The sequence below is a fragment of the Bombina bombina genome, chromosome 3 (assembly GCF_027579735.1).
Source record: "Bombina bombina isolate aBomBom1 chromosome 3, aBomBom1.pri, whole genome shotgun sequence".
In the NCBI taxonomy this organism is placed as follows: Eukaryota; Metazoa; Chordata; class Amphibia; order Anura; family Bombinatoridae; genus Bombina; species Bombina bombina.
In genome coordinates, this window is record NC_069501.1 from 684,176,756 (window position 1) to 684,203,525 (window position 26,770).

Genomic DNA, 26,770 nt, shown 5'->3' on the forward strand with positions numbered 1-26,770 from the left:
AACCGAGACAAAAATAGCGCCCATCTGGCCTGTCGGGGCGACAAACGTTTTGCTTCAGATAGATAAGTTAAATTCTTGTGGTCAGTAAGAATGAGCACTGGCACACTAGTAGCCTCGAGAAGATGCCTCCATTCCTTGAGTGCCAAAATTATGGCCAGTAATTCCCTGTCGCCAATATCATAATTGCACTCCGCTGGAGACAATTTCTTAGAGAAGAAACCACACGGATGCAAGGAACCGTCAGGCGTAGGACGTTGAGACAAGAGGGCACCTACTCCAGTCTCAGACGCATCGACAGGGTTAGGATGAGCCAGAACTGGAGCAGCAGCAAAGGCAGTCTTAAGACTATCAAAGGCCTTAATGGCAGTAGGTGACCAATGGAGTGGATCATTCTCTTTACGGGTCATGTCTGTGATAGGTTTGACCAAGGAAGAAAAGTTTTTAATAAACTTTCTATAGTAATTGGCGAACTCCAAAAAACGTTGAATAGACCGAAGACCAACTGGGTGAGGCCACTGCAGAACTGCAGATAACTTGTCAGGATCCATGGAGAACCCTGCAACGGAGATAACATAACCTAGGAAGGTTACTTGAGTCTGATGGAACTCACAGTTCTAGAGTTTACAAAACAGGCAGTTCTCACGTAGTCTCTGAAGAACCTGTGTAACATCAGAACAATGAGCCTCAAGTGTGGGTGAGTGTATGAGGATGTCGTCTAAGTACACCACAACACACTGTTGCAACATATCTCGTAGGACATCATTAATAAATTCCTGAAAAACAGCAGGAGCATTACATAAGCCAAAGGGCATTACAAGATACTCATAATGCCCGCTCCTGGTGTTAAATGCTGTTTTCCATTCGTGGCCCTCCTTAATCCTAACGAGATTGTACGCTCCTCTCAAATCAAGTTTAGTAAAGACCGTAGTTCCCTTGAGGCGGTCAAAGAGTTCCGTAATGAGCGGAATAGGGTAAGCATTCTTAATGGTAAGATGATTAAGACCCCTATAATTGATACATGGTCTTAACTCGCCACCCTTTTTCTTCACAAAGAAGAAGCCAGCCCCTGCAGGAGAGCAGGATTTATGGATGATCCCCCGCGACAGAGCATCGGGAACATACTCCTCCATAGCACAATTCTCTGCAACAGACAGAGGGTACACCCGGCCCCGAGGAGGAATGGCTCCGGGTTGCAGGTCTATGGTACAATCGTAAGACCGGTGAGGAGGCAACGTACCGGCACGCACCTTGTCAAACAAGTCTAGGAACTCTCGGTACTCCTCTGGCAATTGAAATACCGAAGAAGTGCACAAGACTTTAACTGGTTTCCGAAGACAACTGGAAATACATTGCGGGGACCAGGACAAAATTTCGGACCTGCGCCAGTCGAGACTGGGATTGTGCTTTTGGAGCCAGGGATAACCCATAACAACCGGAAAATGCGGAGAGTTTATCACCTGGAACTGGAGGGTTTCAAAATGGAGAGCCCCAACAGCCATGGACAACGGAGCAGTTTCGTGAGTAACGAGTGCGGGCTGAAGGGGCCTGCCATCAATGGCCTCAATAGCAAGCAGAATGAACCGAGGCAAAACAGGAATGGAGTGCTTTGATACAAAAGCACTGTCAATGAAATAGCTCGCAGCACCGGAGTCAACAAGAGCCTGGGTGACTATGGAGGAGTCCACCCAGGAAAGGACAACCGTGACCAAAGGTTTCTCCTTAAGCGGTTCCGGGGACGAGGATAAACCACCCAAGGTCTGCCCCCGACAGGACCTTAGGTGTGAGCGTTTCCCGGCCGTGTAGGACAAGACTTCAAAAGGTGGCCCTGTAACCCACAATAGAGGCAGAGCCCCTCCCAACTCCTAAAGGCCCTCTCCGCTGCGGAGAGACGCGTGAATCACAACTGCATCGGCTCAGCAGTACCTGGTGACTCAGGACCAGGAGGCATGGGAGGAGAGGGAGGCATGGGTGGGAACAAACATGTAGGAGACAATGGAACAGGAGGCTTCCGCATGCGCTCCTTGAAAGAAGGCCAATCTCTGAGTCTGATGTCAATTAGGATAAAAAAAGACACCAATACCTCGAGATCCTCTGGTAAATCTCTGGCAGCAACTTCGTCTTTAATCGCATCAGAGAGCCCATGAAAGAAGGCGGCAACAAGGGCTAAATTGTTCCAACCTACCTCTGCGGCAAGCGTACAGAACTCAATAGCATACTGAGCAACAGATCTTGTACCTTGCTGAATGGACATGAGTCGTTTAGCAGCAGAGGAGGAGCAAGCTGGAACATCAAATACCCTTCGAAAGGAGGCCACAAATTCAGGGTAATTTGAAATCACAGGTTTATTTGTCTCCCACAAGGGATTAGCCCAGGCAAGAGCTGTGTCAGAGAGTAACGAGATGAGAAATCCCACCTTAGCTCTGTCAGAGGGAAACGCCTGAGGTAACATCTCAAAGTAAATGCCCACCTGGTTCAAAAACCCTCTGCACTGAATAGGATTGCCTCCATATCGCTGAGTTAGAGGTGCAGAATCGGACATGCTCCTGGTAGGCATAGGTGCAGCAGCGGAAACAGGAGCAGCCATAACTTGCGGGACACTTTGGTCCAAATGTGCAGTGCGAGTCAGCAGGGTTTGCAGGGCTAGTGCAAATTTATACAAGCTGTGATCCTGTACATCCATCCTGGAAATGATGGCAGGTAAAGATGGATTATTAGCACCATCAGGATTCATGGCCTTTGCGTAATGTCAGGGTGCCAGGAATCAGACTGAGACGAGAAGTGCAAAAATAATCACACCTTTTATTAATAGCAAAAAATAATAAAAAGTCCACAAGTCAAATAACAAGCCAGGAGACAAAACCAGAGCTGTTAGTCAGACGAGCCGAGTCAGGAGCCAAAGCGAATAGTCCAACGAGCCGGAATCAGCAACAAGGAAAACAGCAGAGTAAGGAACAAGCCAGGAATCAGGAACCAGGAAGGACGTCAGGCAGCCAGGTAATACACAGGAACTCTCACAAACAGGTCTGAGACAACACAAAGGCAAAGCATACTGAACAGAGGCCCTTTAAATAATAAGTGAAGACATCACAATTCTGAGACTGCATCCTGTCTCACATGGATGATGCACACCAGTCTGGCCATAAAAGGAAGTATAGGAAATGAGCAGCATCCACCACAATGCACCATAGTCAGGAAGAGATGTGAGTAAAATGGCTGCCAGCAGCACATGGCAAACACAACAGGGAAAAAACCCTGACAGTGAGCTCAATGTTATCTATATGAAACACATGAACTAATACCCTCTAGTGGTGATAAACTGTCAAAATTCATTCAGCTTAGAGGCAGCCTTCAAGGTATAAGAAATTAGCATATGAATCTCCTAGCTTTAGCTTTCAACTAAGAATACCAAGAGAACAAAGCAAAAATAATTGGTGATAAAAGTAAATTAGAAAGTTGTTTAAAATGACATGCCCTATTTGAATCATGAAAGTTTTTTTTGGACTTGACTGTCCCTTTAACCTCTTCCATTTTTCACCAATGTCTCAACCACAATATTTCTTTCTCATTATCTCAGAGATTCAAGAGATTGGAAACTCCTCAGGAAGATTTTTCTTCAGATTCAATCCTTAAGAGGTCCTTTTGTGATAGACCTGTTTGCTTCTCGCGTGAATTTCCAGATAAAACCCTTCTTCAGCTGGCGTCAGGATCCAGAAGCCTTAGCTATAGATGCATTTCTCCAAACTTGGCCCATTCTCAGAGGTTATGCTTTTCCCCCTTTCTCTATGATCTCCAGGACCATAACTTTCTCAACTCTCTCCTTCTGATAACTCCACTTTGGCCATCCCAACCTTGGTACCCGTCCCTTCTAGAGATGTCTTATCTCCTCTTCTCCTCCCTCTCCATCCTCTTCTCCTCTCAGATCATCTAGGTAACCCTCATCCTCTGATTTACCAGAACTCCCTTCGACTAGTTTCCGGGGATCTTGGTCTTGCAAAGGCCTTTCTTCAAGAGCTAGTTTTCTCCTCAGAGACTCATGGGCCCCAGGTACCCGAAAATGTTATGTTTCCACATGGTTCAGATGGGATAGCTGGTCCTTTAATTTAATTTATAAATTATTTATCTTTCCTTTTCGATCACGGTTTATCTTATCGATCTATTAACATAGCAAGATCAGCTATTTCTGCAGGTCATTTTCTGATTTCTGATCTTCCTATTGGACGTCATTTTCAAATTCTTAGACTTCTAAAAGCTATCCACCTTAATAGACCTCCTACCCCTAAACATCTTCAATTCTGGGATGTAGATCTTATTTTTTCCCTTTTTAATTATTGGCCTTCTAATGAATCACTTTCTTTAAAACAACTTTCTTTTAAACGTACTACTCTTCTTTGTCTTCTCTCTTGTAAAAGAGTATCTGACGTCAAATCTATTTATTTCAATTAAAACACATTTTCTCCTCAAGATATCGTATTTAACATTATTCGTAGAACCAAAACTAATACTTCTACTATTTTTTTTATCCTTATTTTTATGAACAACCCAAATTATGTGTGGTTCTTTGTTTCAAAGAATATGAATTAAGAACTTCCCCTTTTAGATCTTCTTCAAATAAATTTATTTTGTCTTTCATTCCACCTCATAAACCTGTTTCTTCAATCATTATAGCTAGGTGGGTTAGATGTACTATGACTGAAGCTGGAATAGATAAACTTTTTACTTTTCATTCTATTAGATGAACAGATGCATCTAAAGCTTTCTTAAAATCCTGTTCATTACAGGATATTTTAAATGCAGCTGATTGGTCTTCTGATTCAACTTTCAGACAATTATTTTTTAAACCTATTTCTTCTATTCCTCACAGTCTTATTAATTGATTCTTTTTTTGCTTTAAACTAGCAAAATATGAGTCTCTGGTCTTGTAATAAAATTCTGATTATTCTAACTTTAGTGTAGATATAATCTAGATTTTATTCAAGACACAGAGACGAATATTTTCCTTATTTTTCTTCCTTTCCGTTTATTTCATGAATATTTTCATTTATATAATTGATATAGGTTTTAATATCTCTTTATCTTTTTCAGCTCCAAACCCTTCCTCTACAGGAGTCTGATCCATCACTTCAAGCAGATCTTCAAGGACCTCCGAACTACAATCTAAATTCCTTTCTAGTTAGAATCTCCAAGTTTTCAGTTTTCTTCAAGTTCCTGTTTCAAAGACTTATCAATTTCTCCATTCAACATTGGTTTCTTTGTCTTACCTACTTGTTCCTTTGCTTCATGAACCATATGTTTATTTTTCGCATTAATTCAGAAAGAGGACAGTTTGGGTGTTAATATTCATTATTTGGATATGTTAATGACTCTTATTGGTCTTTTTTGTCACTGTCCGCTCAAAATGTTATCGCATTGGTCACCATTTTTCTGGCAGTTTGTTCTCTGTTTTATTTCTAATGTATTATGTTGTTTTACCTTTGCTTTTAAATGCTGTCCTGAGCAGTAAAGAGAAGGATTAAGCAAAATATTTGTCTCTGTGTCTTTAATAAAATCTAGATTATGGGCGCGATCCGATATCGATCGCAGTTTGCGGCGCAAGCGAGGGAACCGGCGTCGCCCGCAGTTTCAGCTCGCAACTCGAGCCATCCCATATAGGTCGCCGTCAGATGCTAACGTGCCGTAAGTCTGACAAACCAGCGATGTCCAGAAATCTGCGTAAGTACAAATTTCTGGCGTCGCCAGTGACTTGCGCCATGTTAGAATCTGCCGGCGCCTATAAAACCTGACTAAAGTTTAAAACACCCGCACTGTCTAACACGCCTCCCTAACATAGCCCGCACTGTCTAACACGCCTCCCTAACATAGCCCGCACTGTCTAACACGCCTCCCTAACATAGCCCGCACTGTCTAACCCTCTATCCGCTATCCCCCCTCACTAGCCTAACAATAAAAATGCTATTAACCCCTAAACCGCCGCTCCCGTACCCCGCCGCAACCTAATAAAATTATTAACCCCTAAACCGCCGCTCCCGTACCCCGCCGCCAGCTATATTATATCTATAACCCCCTAAAGTGAGCCCCTAACACCGCCGCCATCTATATTAAAATGATTAACCCCTAATGTAAGCCCCTTACACCGCCGCCATCTCTGTTAAAATGATTAACCCCTAATTTAATCTACCTACCCTGCCGCCAGCTATATTATCTATATTAACCCTAAGTATATTATAGTTAATATAGGTATTACATTATATATATTAACTATATTAACCCTAATTATATTAGGGTTAATATAGTTAATATAGTTACTATAGTATTTATATTAACTATATTAACTCTATCTAACCCTAACTAAATTTATATTAATCTAATTCATTTATAAACTAAAATGTTCCTATTTAAATCTAAATACTTACCTATAAAATAAACCCTAAGATAGCTACAATATAATTAATAATTACATTGTAGCTATGTTAGGGTTAATATTTATTTTACAGGTAAATTGTTAATTATTTTAACTAGGTATAATAGATATTAAATAGTTATTAACTATTTAATATCTACCTAGTTAAAATAATTACCCAATTACCTGTAAAATAAATCCTAACCTAAGTTACAAATACACCTACACTATCAATAAATTTAATAAACTACAAACATCTATCTAAAAATACAATTAAATTAACTAAACTAAATTACAAAAAAAAACAAACACTAAATTACAAAAAATAAAAAAAAGATTACAAGATATTTAAGCTAATTACACCTATTCTAAGCCCCCTAATAAAATAATAAACCCCCAAAATAAAAAAAATTCCCTGCCCTATTCTAAATTCAACAAATTTCAAAGCTCTTTACCTTACCAGCCCTTAAAAGGGCCTTTTGTGGGGCATGCCCCAAAGAATTCAGCTCTTTTGCATACAAGAAATACAATACCCCCCCCCCCCATTACAACCCACCACCCACATACCCCTATTCTAAACCCACCCAAACCCCCCTTAAAAAAGCCTAACACTACCCCCCTGAAGATCTCCCTACCTTGTCTTCACCACACCGGGCCGAACTCCTGATCCGATCCGGGCGATGTCTTCCTCCAAGCGGCAAAGAAGAATTCTTCCTCCGGCGACGTCTTCCTCCAAGCGGCAGCAAAGTCTTCATTCTTCCGGCGGCATCTTCAATCTTCTTTCTTCGCTCCGCCGCCGCGGAGCATCCATCCCGGCCGACTGCTGAACTTGGAATGATGTACCTTTAAATGACGTCATCCAAGATGGCGTCCGCCGAATTCCGATTGGCTGATAGGATTCTATCAGCCAATCGGAATTAAGTTAAAAAAATCTGATTGGCTGATTGAATCAGCCAATCAGATTCAAGTTCAATCCGATTGGCTGATCCAATCAGCCAATCAGATTGAGCTCGCATTCTATTGGCTGTTCCGATCAGCCAATAGAATGCGAGCTCAATCTGATTGGCTGATTGGATCAGCCAATCGGATTGAACTTGAATCTGATTGGCTGATTCAATCAGCCAATCAGATTTTTTTAACTTAATTCCGATTGGCTGATAGAATCCTATCAGCCAATCGGAATTCGGCGGACGCCATCTTGGATGACGTCATTTAAAGGTACCTCATTCCAAGTTTAGCAGTCGGCCGGGATGGATGCTCCGCGGCGGCGGAGCGAAGAAAGAAGATTGAAGATGCCGCCGGAAGAATGAAGACTTTGCTGCCGCTTGGAGGAAGACGTCGCCGGAGGAAGAATTCTTCTTTGCCGCTTGGAGGATGACATCGCCGGAGGAAGAATTCTTCTTTGCCGCTTGGAGGACGACATCGCCCGGATCGGATCAGGAGTTCGGCCCGGTGTGGTGAAGACAAGGTAGGGAGATCTTCAGGGGGGTAGTGTTAGGCTTTTTTAAGGGGGGTTTGGGTGGGTTTAGAATAGGGGTATGTGGGTGGTGGGTTGTAATGGGGGGGGGGGGATTGTATTTGTTGAATGCAAAAGAGCTGAATTCTTTGGGGCATGCCCCACAAAAGGCCCTTTTAAGGGCTGGTAAGGTAAAGAGCTTTGAAATTTGTTTAATTTAGAATAGGGCAGGGAATTTTTTTTATTTTGGGGGTTTATTATTTTATTAGGGGGCTTAGAATAGGTGTAATTAGCTTAAAAATCTTGTAATCTTTTTTTTATTTTTTGTAATTTAGTGTTTTTTTTTTTTGTAATTTAGTTTAGTTAATTTAATTGTATTTTTAGATAGATGTTTGTAGTTTATTTAATTTATTGATAGTGTAGGTGTATTTGTAACTTAGGTTAGGATTTATTTTACAGGTAATTGGGTAATTATTTTAACTAGGTAGATATTAAATAGTTAATAACTATTTAATATCTATTATACCTAGTTAAAATAATTAACTATTTACCTGTAAAATAAATATTAACCCTAACATAGCTACAATGTAATTATTAATTATATTGTAGCTATCTTAGGGTTTATTTTATAGGTAAGTATTTAGATTTAAATAGGAATATTTTAGTTTATAAATTAATTAGATTAATTTAATATAAATATAGTTAGGGGTGTTAGTGTTAGATAGAGTTAATATAGTTAATATAAATACTATAGTAACTATATTAACCCTAATATAATTAGGGTTAATATAGTTAATATATATAATGTAATAACTATATTAACTATAATATACTTAGGGTTAATATAGATAATATAGCTGGCGGCGGGGTAGGTAGATTAAATTAGGGGTTAATCATTTTAATAGAGATGGCGGCGGTGTAAGGGGCTTACATTAGGGGTTAATAATATTAATATAGCTGGCGGCGGTATAGGGGGATTAGATTAGGGGTTAATAATTTTTATATAGGTGGCGGCGGTGTAAGGGGTCAGATTAGGGGATAGATAAGGTAGATGGCGGCGGTTTTAGAGGCTCACAGTAGGGGGTTAGTTTATGTAGATGGCGGCGGGGTCCGGGAGCGGCGGTTTAGGGGGTAATAACTTTATTAGGGATTTCGGGGGGGGGGGGGGGATCGCGGTTGACAGGGAGATAGACATTGCGCATGCGTTAGGTGTTAGGTTTATTTTAGCAGATCGCGGTTGACAGGGAGATAGACATTGCGCATGCGTTAGGTGTTAGGTTTATTTTCTAGTTAGTTTAGGGAGTTACGGGGCTCCAATAGTCAGCGTAAGGCTTCTTACGGCTGCTTTTTGTGGCGAGGTGAAAATGGAGTAAGTTTTCTCCATTTTCGCCACGTAAGTCCTTACGCTGCATATTGGATACCAAACTGCGCGGGTTTGGTATACCTGCCTATGGCCCAAAAAACTGCGGGCGACGGCAGAAATATACGCGCGTAACTTCTAGCTTACGCCGTATATAGGATACCAAATCCGCGCAATTATTGGCGTCGCCGGCTTTTGCGGGCGACGATTTTTATCGGATCGACCCCTATATCTACACTAAAGTTAGGATAATCGGAATTTTCATTCACCAACTCCAGTTTGGCAAAGAGAGTTTATAAAGCAGTTGTTTAGACAACTACTTCATAAATATCAGTTGAAGGCTCAAATGAGCAAGCCTGCAACTGATCGGGGCATTCGCCTCATCATAAATCTTGCCCTTAGTTTATAAAAATAATTGCTATGGGGCTAAAAATAAAATGGTGTAACCAAACAGAGGATTTTATTTTTACATTAAAGGGACAGTCTAGGCCAAAATCAACTTTCATGATTCAGATAGAGCATGTAATTTTAAACAATTTTCCAATTTACTTTTATCACCAATTTTGCTTTGTTCTCTTGGTATTCTTAGTTGAAAGCTTAACCTAGGAGGTTCATATGCTAATTTCTTAGACCTTAAAGCCCACCTCTTTCAGATTGCATTTTAACAGTTTTTCACCACTAGAGGGTGTTAGTTCACGTATTTCATATAGATAACACTGTGCTCGTGCACGAGAAGTTATCTGGGTGCAGGCACTGATTGGCTAGACTGCAAGTCTGTCAAAAGAACTGAAAAAAGGGGCAGTTTGCAGAGGCTTAGATACAAGATAATCACAGAGGTTAAAAGTATATTATAAATGTGTTAGTTATGCAAAACTGGGAAATGGGTAATAAAGGGATTATCTATCTTTTAAAACAATAAAAATTCTGGTGTAGGCTGTCCCTTTAATGGAAAATAAAAGTGTACTAATAAAATGTCCTATGCAATTTATTATTGCTATTTTATAATGCCCTCTTTTAAATCCAGACAAAATATTATTTTTTATATCTGTTAAGCATAAATATAAGACCTTATTCAAAGAATATTTTAACAAACTATAGAGTAGCATTGCATAAAACTATGCTATTGATTCCTATTGTATACTATTTCTGTATTTAATTTCACTACAAACCCTTTTGCAATCTGTATTTTTTTTCTGCAGGGGAGTGAGCAGTGTAGTGCGACGATGCATATTCAAGCCAACCAGAGAGGATTTTGCTGTGAAGATTATAGATATTACAGGAGATCACTTGACCGCAGAGCAGATTGAAGAGCTCAGAGAATCAACTATTAAGGAGATTGATATTTTGAGGAAAGTTTCAGATCACCCTTATGTCAGTAAGTGATCAAAAGATTTATTCTTTAAACTACTAAATGAAAATGTACCAGTTGCTTTGACCAACAGAAAAGTGTGAGCTGAAGAACTAATATAAATAAAGGTATTTTTTAATCAATTATTTAGAAAATAAAATATGACTAAGTTTTCATTTGAATCTATTGTAAAACAATATAATTGAAAGCCTTAGTCATTGACCCATGTTTGTCAATCATTTATGTTAAGAATGCACAAGTATTTAAAGGTTTGTGTATAAAAGTTTAGTTTTTAATAAAAAAAAAATTGGATGTGGGCTTTGCATCCAGTACATGGTGTTAAAGGGACAGTCTAGTCAAAATTAAACTTTCATGATTCAGATAGGGCATGTCATGTTAAACAACTTTCCAATTTACTTTTATCATCAAATTTGCTTTGTTCTCTTGGCATTGTTAGTTGAATGCTAAATCTAGGTAGGCTCATATGCTAATTTCTAAGACCTTGAAGGCCGCCTGTTATCTAAATTAATTTCACAGCTTTTCACAGCTAGAGATTGTTAGTTCATGTGTTCAGTAGATGACATTGTGCTCACGTCCTTGAAGTTACACAGGAGTCAGCACTGATTGGCTAAAATGCAAGTCTGTCAAAAGAACTGAAATTCAAGGCTTATATTCAAGGTAATCACAGAGGTACAAAGTGTATTGATATAACAGTGTTGGTTATGCAAAATTGGGGAATGAGTAATAAAGGGATTATCTATCTATTTTAAACAATACAAATTCTAGAATATGTGTTTGCTTGGAGGGTCAAAGAATAGGTGTTCAGTAAACAGTCAGTTTGGTATTAGTTGGAACATCTATCTTATGGGTCAAAGCTTTGAAACAATAGAAGTTTTTAAAGGGACGCTATAGTCATGATTGAGATAGAGCATGTAGTTTTAAGAGACTTTCCAATTTACTTCTATTATCAATTTGTGCACAGTCTTTTCATGTGCACACTTTGAGGCCCCAGCTCCTACTGATCACATGCAAGAGAGTATACATATGAGTCTGTGATTGGCTTATAACTGTCACATAATACAGGGGGCCAGCAAATTTAAAGGGACAGTCTACTCAAGAAATGTAATTGTTAAAAAGCTAGATAATCCATTTATTACCCATTCCCTAGTTTTGCATAACCAACACGGTTATATTAATATACATCTTACCTCTGTGATTACCTTGAATATAAACCTCTGCAGACTGCCCCCTTATTTCTGCTCTTCTGACAGACTTGCATTTTAGTCAATCAGTGGTCACTCTTGGGTAACTCCATGGGAGTGAGCAAAATTGTATTTATATGGCACACTTGAACTAGCATTGTCTAGCTATGAAAAACTGTCCTATGGTTAGCTTAACATTAAATTGGAAAGTTGTTTAAAAGATTCCCTTTCTGAATCATGAAAGTTTAATTTTGACTAGACTGTCCCTTTAAGTACATTTCGCAGATTGTCCGAAAAAAAAAGTCTGCTTTCCTTTTTATAAACCTATATTGGTGTTTTGTGCTCATCTGGGTATTGGTAGACATTCTCTGTGCACTACATAGTGACAATATCAGCATTGAAAGCAGCTAAAGTAAACTTGTTTCAACACTACTGCTGCTTGGTAGTATGATGTGCCTTTAATAAATGTATTTAGTGACATACAATCTTTATTCACTGAGAGAAAACATCCAGAGGAGGGTCCTTAATTTAAAATAGAAAAGCCCACTTTTAAATGAGGGGAGTGTCAGGATCTCAGGAATCTGACTGAGTCGAGAAGTGCAAAAATAATCACACCTTTATTAATAACAAACATTAATATAAAGTCCACAAGTGAAATAACAAGCCAGGAGTCAAAACCAGAGCTGGTAGTCAGATGAGCCTAGTCAGGAGCCAAAGCGAATAGTCAGACGAGCCGAGTCAGGAGCCAAAGCTAGTAGTCAGACGAGCCAGAATCAGGAACAAGGAGAACAGATGAGTCAGGAACAAGCCAGGGATCAGGAACCAGGAGGGACGTCAGACAGCCAGGTAATACACAGGAACTGGAACTCACAAACAGGTCTGAGACAACGCAAGGGCAAAGCATACTGAACAGAGGCCCTTTAAATAATAAATTATATCACAATTCTGAGACTGCAACCAGTCTCACACGGATGATGTACACCAGTCTGGCCATAAAAGGGCGTGCAGGAAATGAGCAGCATCACACACTATGCACCAGAGTCAGCAAGGGAGGTGAGTAAAATGGCTGCCAGCAGCACATGGCAAACAAAACAGGGAAAAAACCCTGACAGGGAGTCAATAAAAAAAATAGTTATCATATGCACCACTGGATAGCAGGCAGGTTTTTTTTATGTAAGATGGCTATGGCGGAGGCTGGAGCCCGTATTGCCCTCTAATTGACAGGTGAAAACAGTGATAATAGTAGCAATCCATTGCTATAGGAATTGCCATATGGAACAAAATCAAGGGGGTATATTACCTCTCTTGGCCACAGCTATATATATAAAGGTGTATGACCACCTCATTTGATTAGATTCCTGTATCTGCACAGCTGGTAGGTGATTGGCATATCAATGACTATTATTTCATGGTATTAGTCCTTGATTTGGCCAATCAAGTGACTCTAAAAACCCTTTGTACCTCACCATTTAAATATGTATTAAAACCTTTAATTGAAAAAGGGAATTCCTACAATTCGCATAAGGATTTTCATCTTTTTATAGTCAAGTCAGGGTCAAGTGATTTTCATAATGGCCTTTGCCACAAACCTAATTTTGTCTTGTTTATGACAGGGCTCATAGATCCTTGTTTCATTAAAGGGACAGTAAACACCAAAACATTTTTTGTTTAAAAAGGTAGATAATCCCTTTATTACCCATTCCCCAATTTTGCATAACCAACACAGTTATAATAATATACTTTTTACCTCTGTGATTACCTTGTATCTATGCCTCTGCAAACTGCCCCCTTATTTCAGTTCTTTTGACTGAATTACATTTTTAGCCAATCAGTGCTGACTCCTAAGAGCTTCACGTTCTTGAGCTCAATGTTATCTATATGAAACACATGAACTAACACCCTCTAGTGGTGAAAACTGTCAAAATACTTTCAGATTAGAGGCAGTCTTCAAGGCCTAAGAAATTAGCATATGAACCTCCTAGATTTAGCTTTCAACTAAGAATACCAAGAGAACAAAGCAAAATTGGTAATAAAAGTAAATTGGGAAGTTGTTTAAAATTACATGCCCTATTTAAATCATGAAAGTTTTTTTTTTTTTTACTTTACTGTCCCTATTTTTAGGTATCCAAAGGATATGGTACATCACCTGGGAAGCGCTTGCTGATTGGTGGCTAAATGTGTGTTTAGAAATAGATAACATTAGCAGGTCTGCTTTACCTGCAGACTCAGCCTATTTCCTTGAGCACATCCTTAAGAACAACAGGTGATTGTTTTAATGAGCAAAACCAGCTACTTCAAAAATAAACACAAAGAACAATGCCCATAAATTAATATTCTGAAGTAGGTCTAAACAAATCATTTGGAACACAATAAGGGGAAACAAAATTTGTAGTATACTGTCTTTTTAAGCCCTCTGACTTGGAAATTATCTTGCAATATTTGACTTCCATGTCCCTTTAAAAGTCATCAATGGTTTGTTTTATTTTTTTCTACTAATAGAAAAGTAGTTCATTACTTTAATTTCTGTTTTAATTGTGGTATTGAAAGATTCATATGGTAAAGCAAGAAATAACTGCATTACATATAACACAAATGTAGACAAACGTTCCTGTATTAATAGCATATTTATTTCTTTTGTTTATTACAGTACTGCTAAAGGACAGCTATGAGTCCAACACATTTTTCTTCCTGGTCTTTGATCTGTAAGTACAACTTTGGGGTATATTTAGGTCCGCACAAAGCAATGGGTAAATGCAACACATTTTTAAATTAAACTTTCAAGATTTAGATAGAATATGCAATTTTAGCAAATGTAAGAATTTAATTCCATTATCAAATTGTGCACATTAATTTTTATTTGCACACTTTCTGAGGCACCAGCTTCTTATTAAATTAAAGGAAACTTGAAATTTGCTCATTTGGAATTCAGAGTAAGTCAATGTTATCGCATATACTTTTATGCTGATTATGCAAGTCTACTGTTTTTAATGGTCTCTTAATTTCATTTTTCAACAAACACAAATAGTTTCATTAAAATGCAAAAACAGTGACAAAATCATACGGCTAGATTACGAGTTGTGCGTTAGGCTTAAAAAGCAGAGTTGGCCGGTCCTAACGCTGCTTTTTAACGGCTGCTGTTATTACGAGTCTTGCAGGTACAGGTGTACCGCTCACTTTTTTGGCTAGACTTGGAAATACCACAAATCCACTTACGTCAATTGCGTATCCTATTTTTTCAATGGGACTTGCATAGCGCCGGTATTAAGAGTCTGACAAAAGTGAGCGGTAGACCCTCTCCTGTCAAGACTGGTACCGCATTTTAAAGTCAGTAGTTAAGAGTTTTACACTACAACGCTGTAGCATAAAACTCTTAACTAAAGTGCTAAAAAGTACACTAACCGCCATAAACTACCTATTAACCCCTAAACCGAGACCTTCCCACATTGCAAACACTAAAAGAAAATTTTTAACCCCTAATCTGCCGAACTGGACATCGCCGCCACTATAATAAATATATTAACCCCTAAACCGCCGCACTCCCGCATCGCAAACACTAGTTAAATATTAACCCATAATCTGCCGCCCCCAACGTCACCGCCACTATATTAAAGTTATTAACCCCTAAACCTAAGTCTAACCCTAACAGCCCCTAACTTAAATATAATTTAAATAAATCTAAAATTACTATCATTAACTAAATAATTCCTATTTAACACTAAATACTTACCTATAAAATAAACCCTAAGATAGCTACAATATAACTAATAGTTACATTGTAGCTATCTTAGGGTTTATTTTTATTTTACAGGGAAGTTTGTATTTATTTTAACTAGGTAGAATAGTTATTAAATAGTTATTAACTATTTAATAACTACCCAGTTAAAATAAAGACAAAAGTACCTGTAAAATAAAACCTAACCTAAGTTACATTAACACCTAACACTACACTATAATTAAATGAATTCCCAAAATTAACCTCTTAAGGACATATGACAGAATTTTTCCGTCATAAAACAATTGAGCAAACTGAAAGCTGTGTCCTTAAAGGGTTAAATACAATGAAATAAAATGATCTAAAGTACAAAAACAAACACTAAATTACAGAAAATAATAAACAAATTACAAGATTTTTAAACTAATTACACCTAATCTAATCCCCCTAACAAAATAAAAAAGCCCCCCTAAAAATAAAAAAGCCCTACCCTACACTAAATTACAAATAGCCCTTAAAAGGGCCTTTTGCAGGGCATTGTCCCAAAGTAATCGCCTCTTTTACCTGTAAAAAAAAAAAGTACAAACCCCCTCCCCAACATTAAAACCCACCACCCACACAACCAACCCTACTCTAAAACCCACCCAATACCCCCTTAAAAAACCTAACACTAACCCCTTGAAGATCACCTTACCGGGAGAAGTCCTCAACGAAGCCGGGCGAAGTCTTCATCCAAGCCGGGCGAAGTGGTCCTCCAGACGGCATCTTCTATCTTCATCCATCCGGCACGGAGCGGGTCCATCTTCAAGACATCCCGAGCATCCTCTTCCAACGAAGTCTTCTTACTAAATGACGGTTCCTTTTAAGTGACGTCATCCAAGATTCTATCAGCCAATCGGAATTAAGGTAGAAAAAATCCTATTGGCTGATGCAATCAGCCAATAGGATTGAGCTAGCATTCTATTGGCTGATTGGAACAGCCAATAGAATGCCAGCTCAATCCTATTGGCTGATTGGTGCATCTTTGTAGGGACAAAAGGCATGTTGACTATAAGGACACTTCTCACTATGGCCCTGATGACCAAAAGTGCTATGAGGCAGCAAAATATTCCAAGGGATCCGCCATTATGTTGAACGAGCCTTTCAAAATATTCCAAGCTCCCGACATAGCGGCATCGATGAAAGGCATTTACTATACATGGCATTAGATGGCGATGCTGGTGATAGATAACACCCAGCATCGTTACCCATATTGGCGAAGTATAGTAAAGGATCCCTTGGAATAGAACTGTCGGGTGCCTAACCACTAATCTTTATAATCCTAAACTGAAGTACCCCATGATCACTACACTAATAAATATCTAAACCCTCACATACCCACCACAAGTATCTATCCTTTTTACCCCTAAACTGCCACATACGCACCACAAGTACCAATCTATCCTATTAACTCCTAAACTACCACATACCCACCGCAAGTACCTATCTATCCTATTAACTTCTATACCGCCATATACCCACTGCAAGTACCTATCCTATTAACTCCTAACCTGCCACATACCCACCACAAGTACCTATCTATTATATTAACCCCTATACCGCTACATACCCACCGCAAGTATCCTACACTATTATTCCTAAACCATCACAACTCCCAAGGCAAACTATATCAGAACATATGGGAGGCAGTAATAAGAGACTCGTGGGGCATGCAGAAATAACGCAATCTCGCTACTTTTAGCGAGATCGCAGCAGAGAGAAGCCCAGGACTAAGCCTTAAGGGCCTAACGACCAGCGTCATACAGGGTACAGCGCTGGTCGTTAAGGGGTTAAAGGGACATGAAACAAAAAAATAATAATTCATAATTCATATAAAGCAAACAATTTTAAACAACTTTCCAATTTACTTCTATTATTTAATTTGCTTGCTTCTCTTGTTATCCTTCTCTGAAAGGTTTATCTAGGTAAGCTGATTGGTGGCTGCATATATATATATATATATATATATATTTATATATATATATATATATATATATATATACTGATTGTCATTGGCTCACCCATGTGTTAAGTTAGAAACTAGTAGTGCATTGCCGCTCCTTCAACAAATGATACCAAGAGAATTAAACAAATTTGATAATAGAGGTAAACTGGAAAGTTGTTTAAAATTGTATGTTCTATCTAAATCATGAAAGAAAGTTTTTGGGTTTCATGTCCCTTTTAAATGTACTTATAGATCCAAAATATATAGAGGGGTAAGAAAGAGATGAAATGTTAGTACCCATTTTATGCTTTTAATTTAGTTATTCAATTATTGTGTTTTGAAGGTTATCTTTCTCATGTTTTGTGGTTGAGGTATAAACACCTTGAAGTTATTAAAACAAGGTTATGGGGTTTCCAATTCTGAGGACTAGACGTGAACACTGCAGACTTCACAAACCTAACCCTTCTACATATATGTCCCTAAATTGCCTCAGTAGAGGTTAGCAGATAATGAACTTGAAAAACAATGCATTTTTTTATAACATGACAGTGTCTAGCTTTGTCTACAGTAACAAGTACAGTTTGGCTACTCCAAATAAGGCAAGTGTTGGGTAGGGTTTGACTAGGGTTTGGCTATTGTAAAATAATTGCAGCAAACAATGTGTTCACTTCTTCTGAATTTGTTTTTCATGTGAGAAATAAAGTTTTTGTTGTTGTTGAATAAATATACATATATTACCTATGTAAACATTATCAGTAGTGCAGGCCATACTGGTCTCAGCCAACCTGAGTTGACTTAAAGCTAAATTTCAAATAGCTAAAATAGCTAAAACATTTGTGTTGCCATTAGTCAGGTGAAATCAGTGAAATGTCTTCCAGCATCTTCTAGGAATATGTCTAGTCTCAAGAACTTTACACATTAATAAGCCAGTTAATATCCTTTGGCTGTCGGATCATGAATGGGATTTCTTATAAGGCCCTGAAATATGCATGTACTTGACGCTCGCTGCCAAACTGCTGTGCTTCATTTGCAGGAAAGATTTAAAAACATTGTTAATAATGGACCATGTTGAAATGACTTGGCTCTGTTGTCTGTATAACAGCTGCCCATAGATCTTTTCGCAGACAACCCTTTAAGCTCATATGTCCTCTAGCATTTACTGTGACCAGCTAAATTTATCATTGGGTGTTATTTTTATATTCTGCTCACTCTGCATCATAGGATGAATTGAGTTGTTATGTGACTGCTCCAGGCACATTTTGATCCTGACATTTAAGTGAAGCTTTATTAAATCATGTTTTTACTAAGGTGTTAGTTGGCTTAAGGAATAACGCAAAATGCCAGTGAATCTATTCCTAGTGGTAATTAAATGACCTGTAAGTACAGTAAATGAGTAGTAGATATTTTTTTTGGACAAATGTCAGTTATGTCTATTTCCACTCCCCCTGTATCATGTGACAGCCATCAGCCAATCACAAATGCATATACGTATATTCTGAAAATTCGTGCACATGCTCAGTTAATTTTAAACTGATAGTTTTGGAATAAACTACTATTTCTAAGAGAGAAATATGATCTTACCTGGAATTATTTTAGCTTATCGGCTCATTACTTTAGTATAATTTTAAAGTGCCATTATAGTGAAAAATGTAAATGGTCTCATTCATTAAATCATGTAATTGTATCACTATTGATCTACATATCTATGTGTTTAACTCTCACAAATGTGTTAAACACATAGTTAAAGTACCACTCAGGGCTGCAGCGAACTGCTGGTCCAGAGCTAATCAGTAGCACTCGTTGAACATCTGAATCATGCAATTAGTTCTGCTGATTAGGTCAGCATCAGTTTCCTTTTTAAAAACAGCAGTTCTCTGCAGCTCCTGATTAGAACTTTATCTACAGTATGTGCTTTGCAAGAACTTCTAGCACTTTATACTATCCCATTATGGTATACAGCTTACACCAAGCTGCAGCTTTGCATGACTCACCTGATGATTCTTTGGGTTCCGCTGTGAAAGATGTAGCGACTACCCTCATTTATTGAGCCCTACTTGTTTACTGTTGGCCACCAATGCCAATGTTTCTGCCTGGATATCACTGCCTGTGCTCAAGCCTGGCCACTGCTCTGTTTTCGTCTCCTATTACTGCCTCCTGCATTTTCTCTGGTCATTACTGCTTATGTTCATTCTGGAAACTGCTGCCTATGTTCTGCTGGCCACTACTGCACAGGTAACCGTTACCAACAGCATAAGCAGTAATAATCAGAGGGCACACAGGAGGCAGTAGTGAGAAGTTGGTAAAGAACAGTAATGGAAAGGCCAGTAACCATTTGCTCTTGCAACCTGCAGGTCATTCTCTGCCCTTTGTAGTTGCAGGTCTAATCTGTTCCTGTACTTATTGGCCATGGCCTGATAATTTGTCTGTTTCTGCTACTTGAATTCTGTTTGCCTTTTTCTTTGTTAACACCAGTCCTGCCCCAAACGTATCTGTTGCTGAGCTCTTTCCTCACTGCTGTAATTGCCATTTAGCCCTGCTGGCCTCTCTTTGCCTGCCTGGATTCTGCTTCTGATTCTGGTTCAGTAGGTGCCTTAAAGGGAGAGTAAGGTCCAAAATTAACTTTCATGATTCAGAGATGCCATATAATTTTTTTATACTTAATTTACAATTACTCTTCAGCAAAGGATACAAAGAGAATGAAGCATGTTTGAAAAGTTAATTGGAAAGCTGTTTAAAATGGCAAGTTCTGCAAGTTCTCTTTACTGTCCCTTGAACCTCTTATTCTTGCCTTTCTCCTGTTCATGTCCTGTTTCCAATATTAGCCGTGTCCTGCTTTATAGACTGTCCTTAATGAAGGAAATTAAACTCAAAACTAAATCCATCATAAAAAGGGCAACCGTTTATAGCAAAAAACATACAACCCCCCCCCCCCCACAAACTTTGCAATGTACATTCATTAACTACTTTTTCCACTTTTCCACTCCATCCAGAGAGGTTTGAGCATATTCTGTAGGATTTTGAATCTTAAAGAGACAGTCTACTCCAGAATTTGTATTAATTAAAAAAGATAAATCATCCGTTTATTACCCATTCCCCAGATTATATTGCTATACTTTTTACCTCTGTGATTGCCTTGTAGCTAAGTCTATCAGACTGTCCCCCTTATTTCAGTTCTTCTGACAGACTTGCATTTTAGCCAATCAGTGCTGACTCATAAATAAATCAACGGGAGTGAGCAAAATGATTTCTATATGGTACACATGAACTAGCACTGTCTAGCTGTGAAAAACTGTCAAAATGCACTAAAATTAAGAGGTGGCCTTCAAGGGCTTAGAAATTAGCATATGAACATACCTAGGTTTAGCTTTCAACAAAGAATTCCAAGAGAACAAAGCACATTTTATTATAAAAGTAAATTGGAAAGTTGTAGGTAGGCTCACGCTAATATGAGTTATTTATGAGTCAGCACGGATTGGCTAAAATGCAAGTCTGTCAAAAGAAATGAAATAAAGTTAAAGTCTGCATAGGCTTATATACAAGGTAATCACAGAGGTAAAAAGTATATTAATATAAACGTATTGGTTATGCAAAACTGGGGATTGACTAATGAAAGGATTATCTATCTTTTTTTAAAAAAAAACATTCTGAAGTAGACTGTCCCTTTAGAGGGGGGCATAAAATACAAAATAAATGCTAGATAATATATAATGATGTATTAAAAGCAAAGATCAGCCTGAGAACAGAAGAATTAAGTGTAAAGTTTTAGTTTCTATAATATAATTGGCACCACCATGCTGAAACCTAGCTTTCCCTTATCTAATTTCTTCTACTGAGGACAACTAGGGACAGTTATACAAGAGTCAATACAATGTGTGTGGATACTTTATCAGTTCATCTATAGCTGTTGCTAACTGGCCTTAGAAGAGGATGTAAAATAGGAACAGACTTTTAAATTGAGGATAATTAAGATACAACATGGTGACACCCATTACTGTAAAGAAACACATGTGAATTAGAAAGACCACAATTTTCAGAGTTAAATTAAAGGAAAAGAGGGCTGAAAAATACTAATTTGTATTGCAGTTGTTTTACTACTGCAATTGTTTTATTTAAACATTTTATATAACAATCTCAAAGTTTGTAATGTTCCTTTAACAATGCAACATGCTACACAGTGATTTATTGATCAATGCATAAGCTTATTAATACCTGTCCCCAACTAACCACAGCAGAGGAGATAAGGCAAACATACTAAATAGTCTTTTCAGGGGTGTATCGACAGACAGCTCTGCGACAGCAAAACAATGCAATTCGTATCATTTATTTTGTATGAAGATTGCATGCAGTACAGTGCCTTATTGGGCATATATACTACACATATATGCTGTATTTGAGTAAAGTTTTTAAATCTCTCTCTAAAATTAACAACTCCCATAATTTGACATGACTTTAAAACCATATGGCTACATGAGCTATTTGTGTCACTGAGCAGAGTGTCTCCATTCTTTAGAATATGTACACATCCATACCTCTAATCTCATTTTAAATAGTAAGACTTTAATTTTAACATGATCTGGAGGGATAGTCGATTTTATTCTTTTGTTTGGAAAAAGGTTGCTCATTTCTGTACTGCTTTTATAGATTGCATTTAAGATGAAAAGCAATCTCAGACTTATGGCATTGTTGTTGCTAGGTTGCAAACAGACCTGGGACTTCAGCCTATGGGTACATCTAATGCCCCCTCCTCAAATTCTCCTATTGTGAATGCAAAAACAAATATTGTAATATCAATTAATACATAACATTCAACACCATATTTAAGAAGATTCAACTTGAATTTAATGCTCATTTAAATAAATATTGCTAAAATTATTCTATAAAGATTTTTGATAATGAAGCCACTTACTCATTCCAAATAATGAGGTGCCATACTCCTTTGTCATTATCTGTAAATATAATACATATATTAAGTAAATATAAATGGGTATTTATTTAAATGATTTTGTTTTTGTTGTTTTGCTGTTGATTATTAATAATCAGAAATTACACACAGCTGTGAATATACTGAAGCTAAAGAAAGCTGTGTTTACCCCATAAAAAGAAAACGATAGCCTGAATATCTGTATGAAAGCACAGTGAGAAATAGGAATGTGCACATTTGTGCTACACTACATAGGAAGCTGGAAAAAGTAAGACCTGGTGAAGTCAGAAAGAGGGAAGACAGAATGAGAAAAGATAAGGAAGTCAAAGGAATTGTGACAAGTAGGGAGGATGTATCAGAGATATGATACAATATGCTATTTTACTGTTACAAAACATCACAATAATAATAATTATTATTTTTGTTGTTGCTGGCATTATTTATTGAATTTGTATTATTTTATGAATACTACATATTTATCCTTATTATAATTATCAAATTCAGTCACTGAACAAACGGTTTAGGAGTGACTTGATGCATAGACTACAGTATGAAGAACACCGGTTCAGCATGGGGGTGATACAGATGTATTATGAAAATTAGGGAAATCTACATAAATTATAGTATTTAAAAGAAAAAAATAACAGAGTTTTGTTGATATTGTGCTGTTGCTATGTGCATAGCTTAGCCTCAGTATGTCATGGGGAGCTACTAATGTTGTGTTTTCTGGTTTAGGATGAGGCGAGGGGAGCTGTTTGATTACCTAACAGAACAGGTCACACTGAGTGAGAAGGAAACAAGGTAAGATATGTAAAACTGCTGTGTAGATGTAATGTGGCAGACTCATGTTAATAACTGTTTTTACACGCGGCTGTGTGAGAACCTTCATACACAAGCACATAATCAAACATTAAAATATACAAAAAGGGTGAAAAAGCAGTGCAGAACTGTAGAACATACATTTTGTTCCATAATATTTTCTCTCCTTATGTGTTAACCCTCAGTCCCTAGGTTCACTAAGAAAGGAGTGGCCACTCCAAGTTGTAGCAATTTCTATATTATTTAATGGATCCTATTTAATAAAGAAGGGAGAGATGAGAAAAAGCTGTAAACAATAGTATAGGTAGTGGAGAGACTGGGGAGGCAGCCTACATTTTAGTGAATCATGGAAGTATGTCAACAATGCATCAACAGTTCATTGTAAAAGCTTTGTTTAATGTGTGCGTCTTGTCATGATACAATTTTCTGACAATGAGTAGCTCAAAAAACTAGCAAACTAGCAAACAGCAGGACATTGGGTCTTTTATAGATAGTGAGACAAAAGCAATACTGGTATATACTGAATTGACAGTACAAGCCTACTACTATATGTAACAACAACATATATAATAGCTAAACTGGAGCTTTGCTTCCCACGTGGCCTGCAGTTTAATAACCTTTCCTACTGCTATATAGGAAGATAATGCGGGCTCTGCTAGAGGTCGTCTCCTACCTCCACTCCCTAAACATTGTTCACAGAGACCTAAAACCAGAAAACATCCTACTGGACGACAATATGAATATCAAGCTGACTGACTTTGGGTTCTCTTGTCAAATCCCGGAGGGTAAAAAGCTAAGAGGTGAGTACAATATATATATATATAATTTGAGGAAATGGTAGTAGCACTCTTGGTAAAGCTGAGAGGCCCAAAATAGCCCACGGTGCCCTGGGTGCACTCCAAGTGTAGATATAAAGCAGTTGAAGAAGGAGTCACTCACAGGGTCTTGTAACCAAAATACCAATGTATTTATTAATAATATATATTTTGTAAAAAATAAAAAAAACAGCTAAAAACTTGTTTTCTTACAAAATGAGCACTTATAATTTCTTAGTGTAATCACTGCCTGCAGAGAGATAAGGGTGCTGACACTGTGTTTATAGTGTGTGTGTAGTGGGTATGTGTAGTGCAGTGTGTGTAGTGAGACTCAAAATGTGATGCCCCTCCCCAAATCTGCTGCCCTAGGCAAGTGCCTTGTTTGCCTAGGCCAAAATATGGCCCTGGTCTGTCTATTAATTAATTTACTAGGACTGGTTCTGATCAATACAATCCTAGAAATTAAAGGGTCCTAAAAGTCCCTACAACAAGGTCAAAATGTTCCAAGGGCCTAGCTGATAAAAAAAATGGTTTATTTACCAAATGAATGTCCATTTTGCAAGAAAAAAACAAAAAACAAAAAAACAAACACCTTTTAAATGACACACAAAAGAAATGAGTACAATGTACCTGTAATAGATATAAGATGTGTAGCTGAAAAGCCACTGCTACAGAAAACAATATACTGGTTACATTATATTGAGTATTTTTATTGAATATTTTTAATGTTCTCGATCTGTTTTAGAAATATGTGGCACTCCAGGGTATTTAGCTCCTGAAATCTTACAGTGTTCCATGGATGAGTATCACCCAGGATATGGCAAAGAAGTGGATATGTAAGTCTAAAAGCACATTGCTTTTCTCTTTTGTTTCTTTTCTTTGAATGGACAGACAAGTCCAACGTTTATATAATACAGTTAATTAAAAAAAATATTTAGTTTTTATTCAATATTTAAAAAACAATATTGATCCAATACATAAAACATTAATAGCAGGCGTACGACTACTTTTGAAAATGTCAGGAGCTCACTCAGTGTTTTACGCAGGGGCATAGCAGGCACATACCCCTGTGTGGCAAGTTACTCAGGGCGGTGTTCAACTAAATTCCTTCTCTGCAGGTGGAGCTGTGGGGTTATAATGTACACACTACTGGCCGGCTCACCTCCATTTTGGCACAGGAAGCAGATGCTGATGTTAAGGATGATTATGAAAGGAGAATATGAGTTTGGCTCTCCAGAGTGGGATGATCGGTCAGATACTGTTAAAGATCTGGTATGGTCCAACCTTTCATAAATTATAACTGAAATGTTACTAATATTGTGATTATGCAGTTGCTGAAGTATTTTGACTGTACTGTACTAAATTTGTTGTTCATATCTTTTTTTTCAAACCACAATTATTAAAAAATATTTGCCAAATGATTATAATACTAGCCAGGTTTTATAGAATGAATCGCACTTGAGACATATAAGGATTTTCTGTTCCTGGCATGGAACAGTAATTCACACTCTTGTGGAAGGATATCAGTACTTGTGGGTAAATGGGCTCTTACTACATGGTGTAGGTATTAACACACAATAATCACAAGGCGTTTCTGTAGTCCTGCTAATAACACATCAGCCAAGTCTAAACATTTTTAATCGTTTGTTATCAATTAAAGCCTATTAGGAAAAGATATGTAGCATGGTTAGCATTGATAAGTCAGAAGGGTACATTTCTAGCTCTGAGAATAAAAAATCCACAATTTTAAAAAATAAATTACATGAAAAAATGTAACATTCTAGATGAAAATGAAAAAAAACTCCCAAAAAACTTATAAATTGAAGGGAACATGTTTCATTTTATGGACTGAACATATTCAACCTTTGGGTGGTCTCAGCTTTCTGGGTTTGTTTTGAGAGACCTAGTGGAATAGATATGGAGTTATACAAAGATTTTCCTTGCAATTCACTACATTATAACAACTAAATGTGTTTGCTCCTGAGTAAGCTGTCTTTGGTAGAAAGGTCTTTCAAACCTAGGCTTATGTTTTCTCATTACACTTTTTTACCTTTGTATTGATTGATTGGTAATGATATGGTTCTACATGAGTATAAGAGAAACACAGATATTTATTTACTTGTGATCATGTTTTTTACACTCAAAATTAAATTATATGAAGGATTAATTTGTTTAGTGCCAATACATTTTAGAAACTATTTGAGGTCAGCCCCTTTCTACAAATATGTTTGTTGATCGGATAAGAATGATCTCAAGCAGGAAGAATATGATATCTGTAGGGATAGAGCCACCCCCCTCAGACTACAGGGAGATGTTTCTAACTAATTCTGATGCCAGAGAAGAATGAATCCAACAGTACAGATATGATTCTATTTTAAATATGAGCAAACTGATTTATTAGTTACTATAACGTCTTTTTGTACTTACACTATCTAGACACCTATTTGTATAAGTGACTTTTTTGAAGGTGTTGATATTTAAGAATGATCTAAGGCTCTTTAGCTTATAGTGGAAGGACAAAACATTTAATATTCAATATAAGCTTTAACTGCCCCTTGCTGCCTAAAGATATCCATGAACAGAAGCGAGTAATCCAATATTTTAACTCATCACAGTGAAACTTTAATAGCAGTATTATCTAGATAAAACTGATTTTTAGATGCCAGAAAATACAGAACTATAATAGCTTAATTTTCTTATACAAATCTAGAACATTGTCAGAAATGAGTTTATTTTGCCACATAAAAAGTGTGCAC

At 37.6% G+C, this 26,770-nt stretch overlaps 1 protein-coding gene across 3 annotated transcripts in view; it reads left to right on the top strand.

The window, feature by feature from the left end:
• Positions 1-26,770, top strand: part of PHKG1 (phosphorylase kinase catalytic subunit gamma 1) — a 90,648-nt gene that overhangs the window by 49,500 nt on the left and 14,378 nt on the right. For all 3 annotated transcript variants that reach the window (XM_053707453.1, XM_053707451.1, XM_053707452.1), the window contains 6 exons: positions 10,413-10,588; positions 14,411-14,465; positions 23,116-23,181; positions 23,836-23,999; positions 24,760-24,850; positions 25,133-25,286. In XM_053707453.1, the coding sequence (XP_053563428.1) occupies positions 10,413-10,588; positions 14,411-14,465; positions 23,116-23,181; positions 23,836-23,999; positions 24,760-24,850; positions 25,133-25,286 (706 nt within the window). The remainder of the gene's footprint in view (positions 1-10,412; positions 10,589-14,410; positions 14,466-23,115; positions 23,182-23,835; positions 24,000-24,759; positions 24,851-25,132; positions 25,287-26,770) is intronic.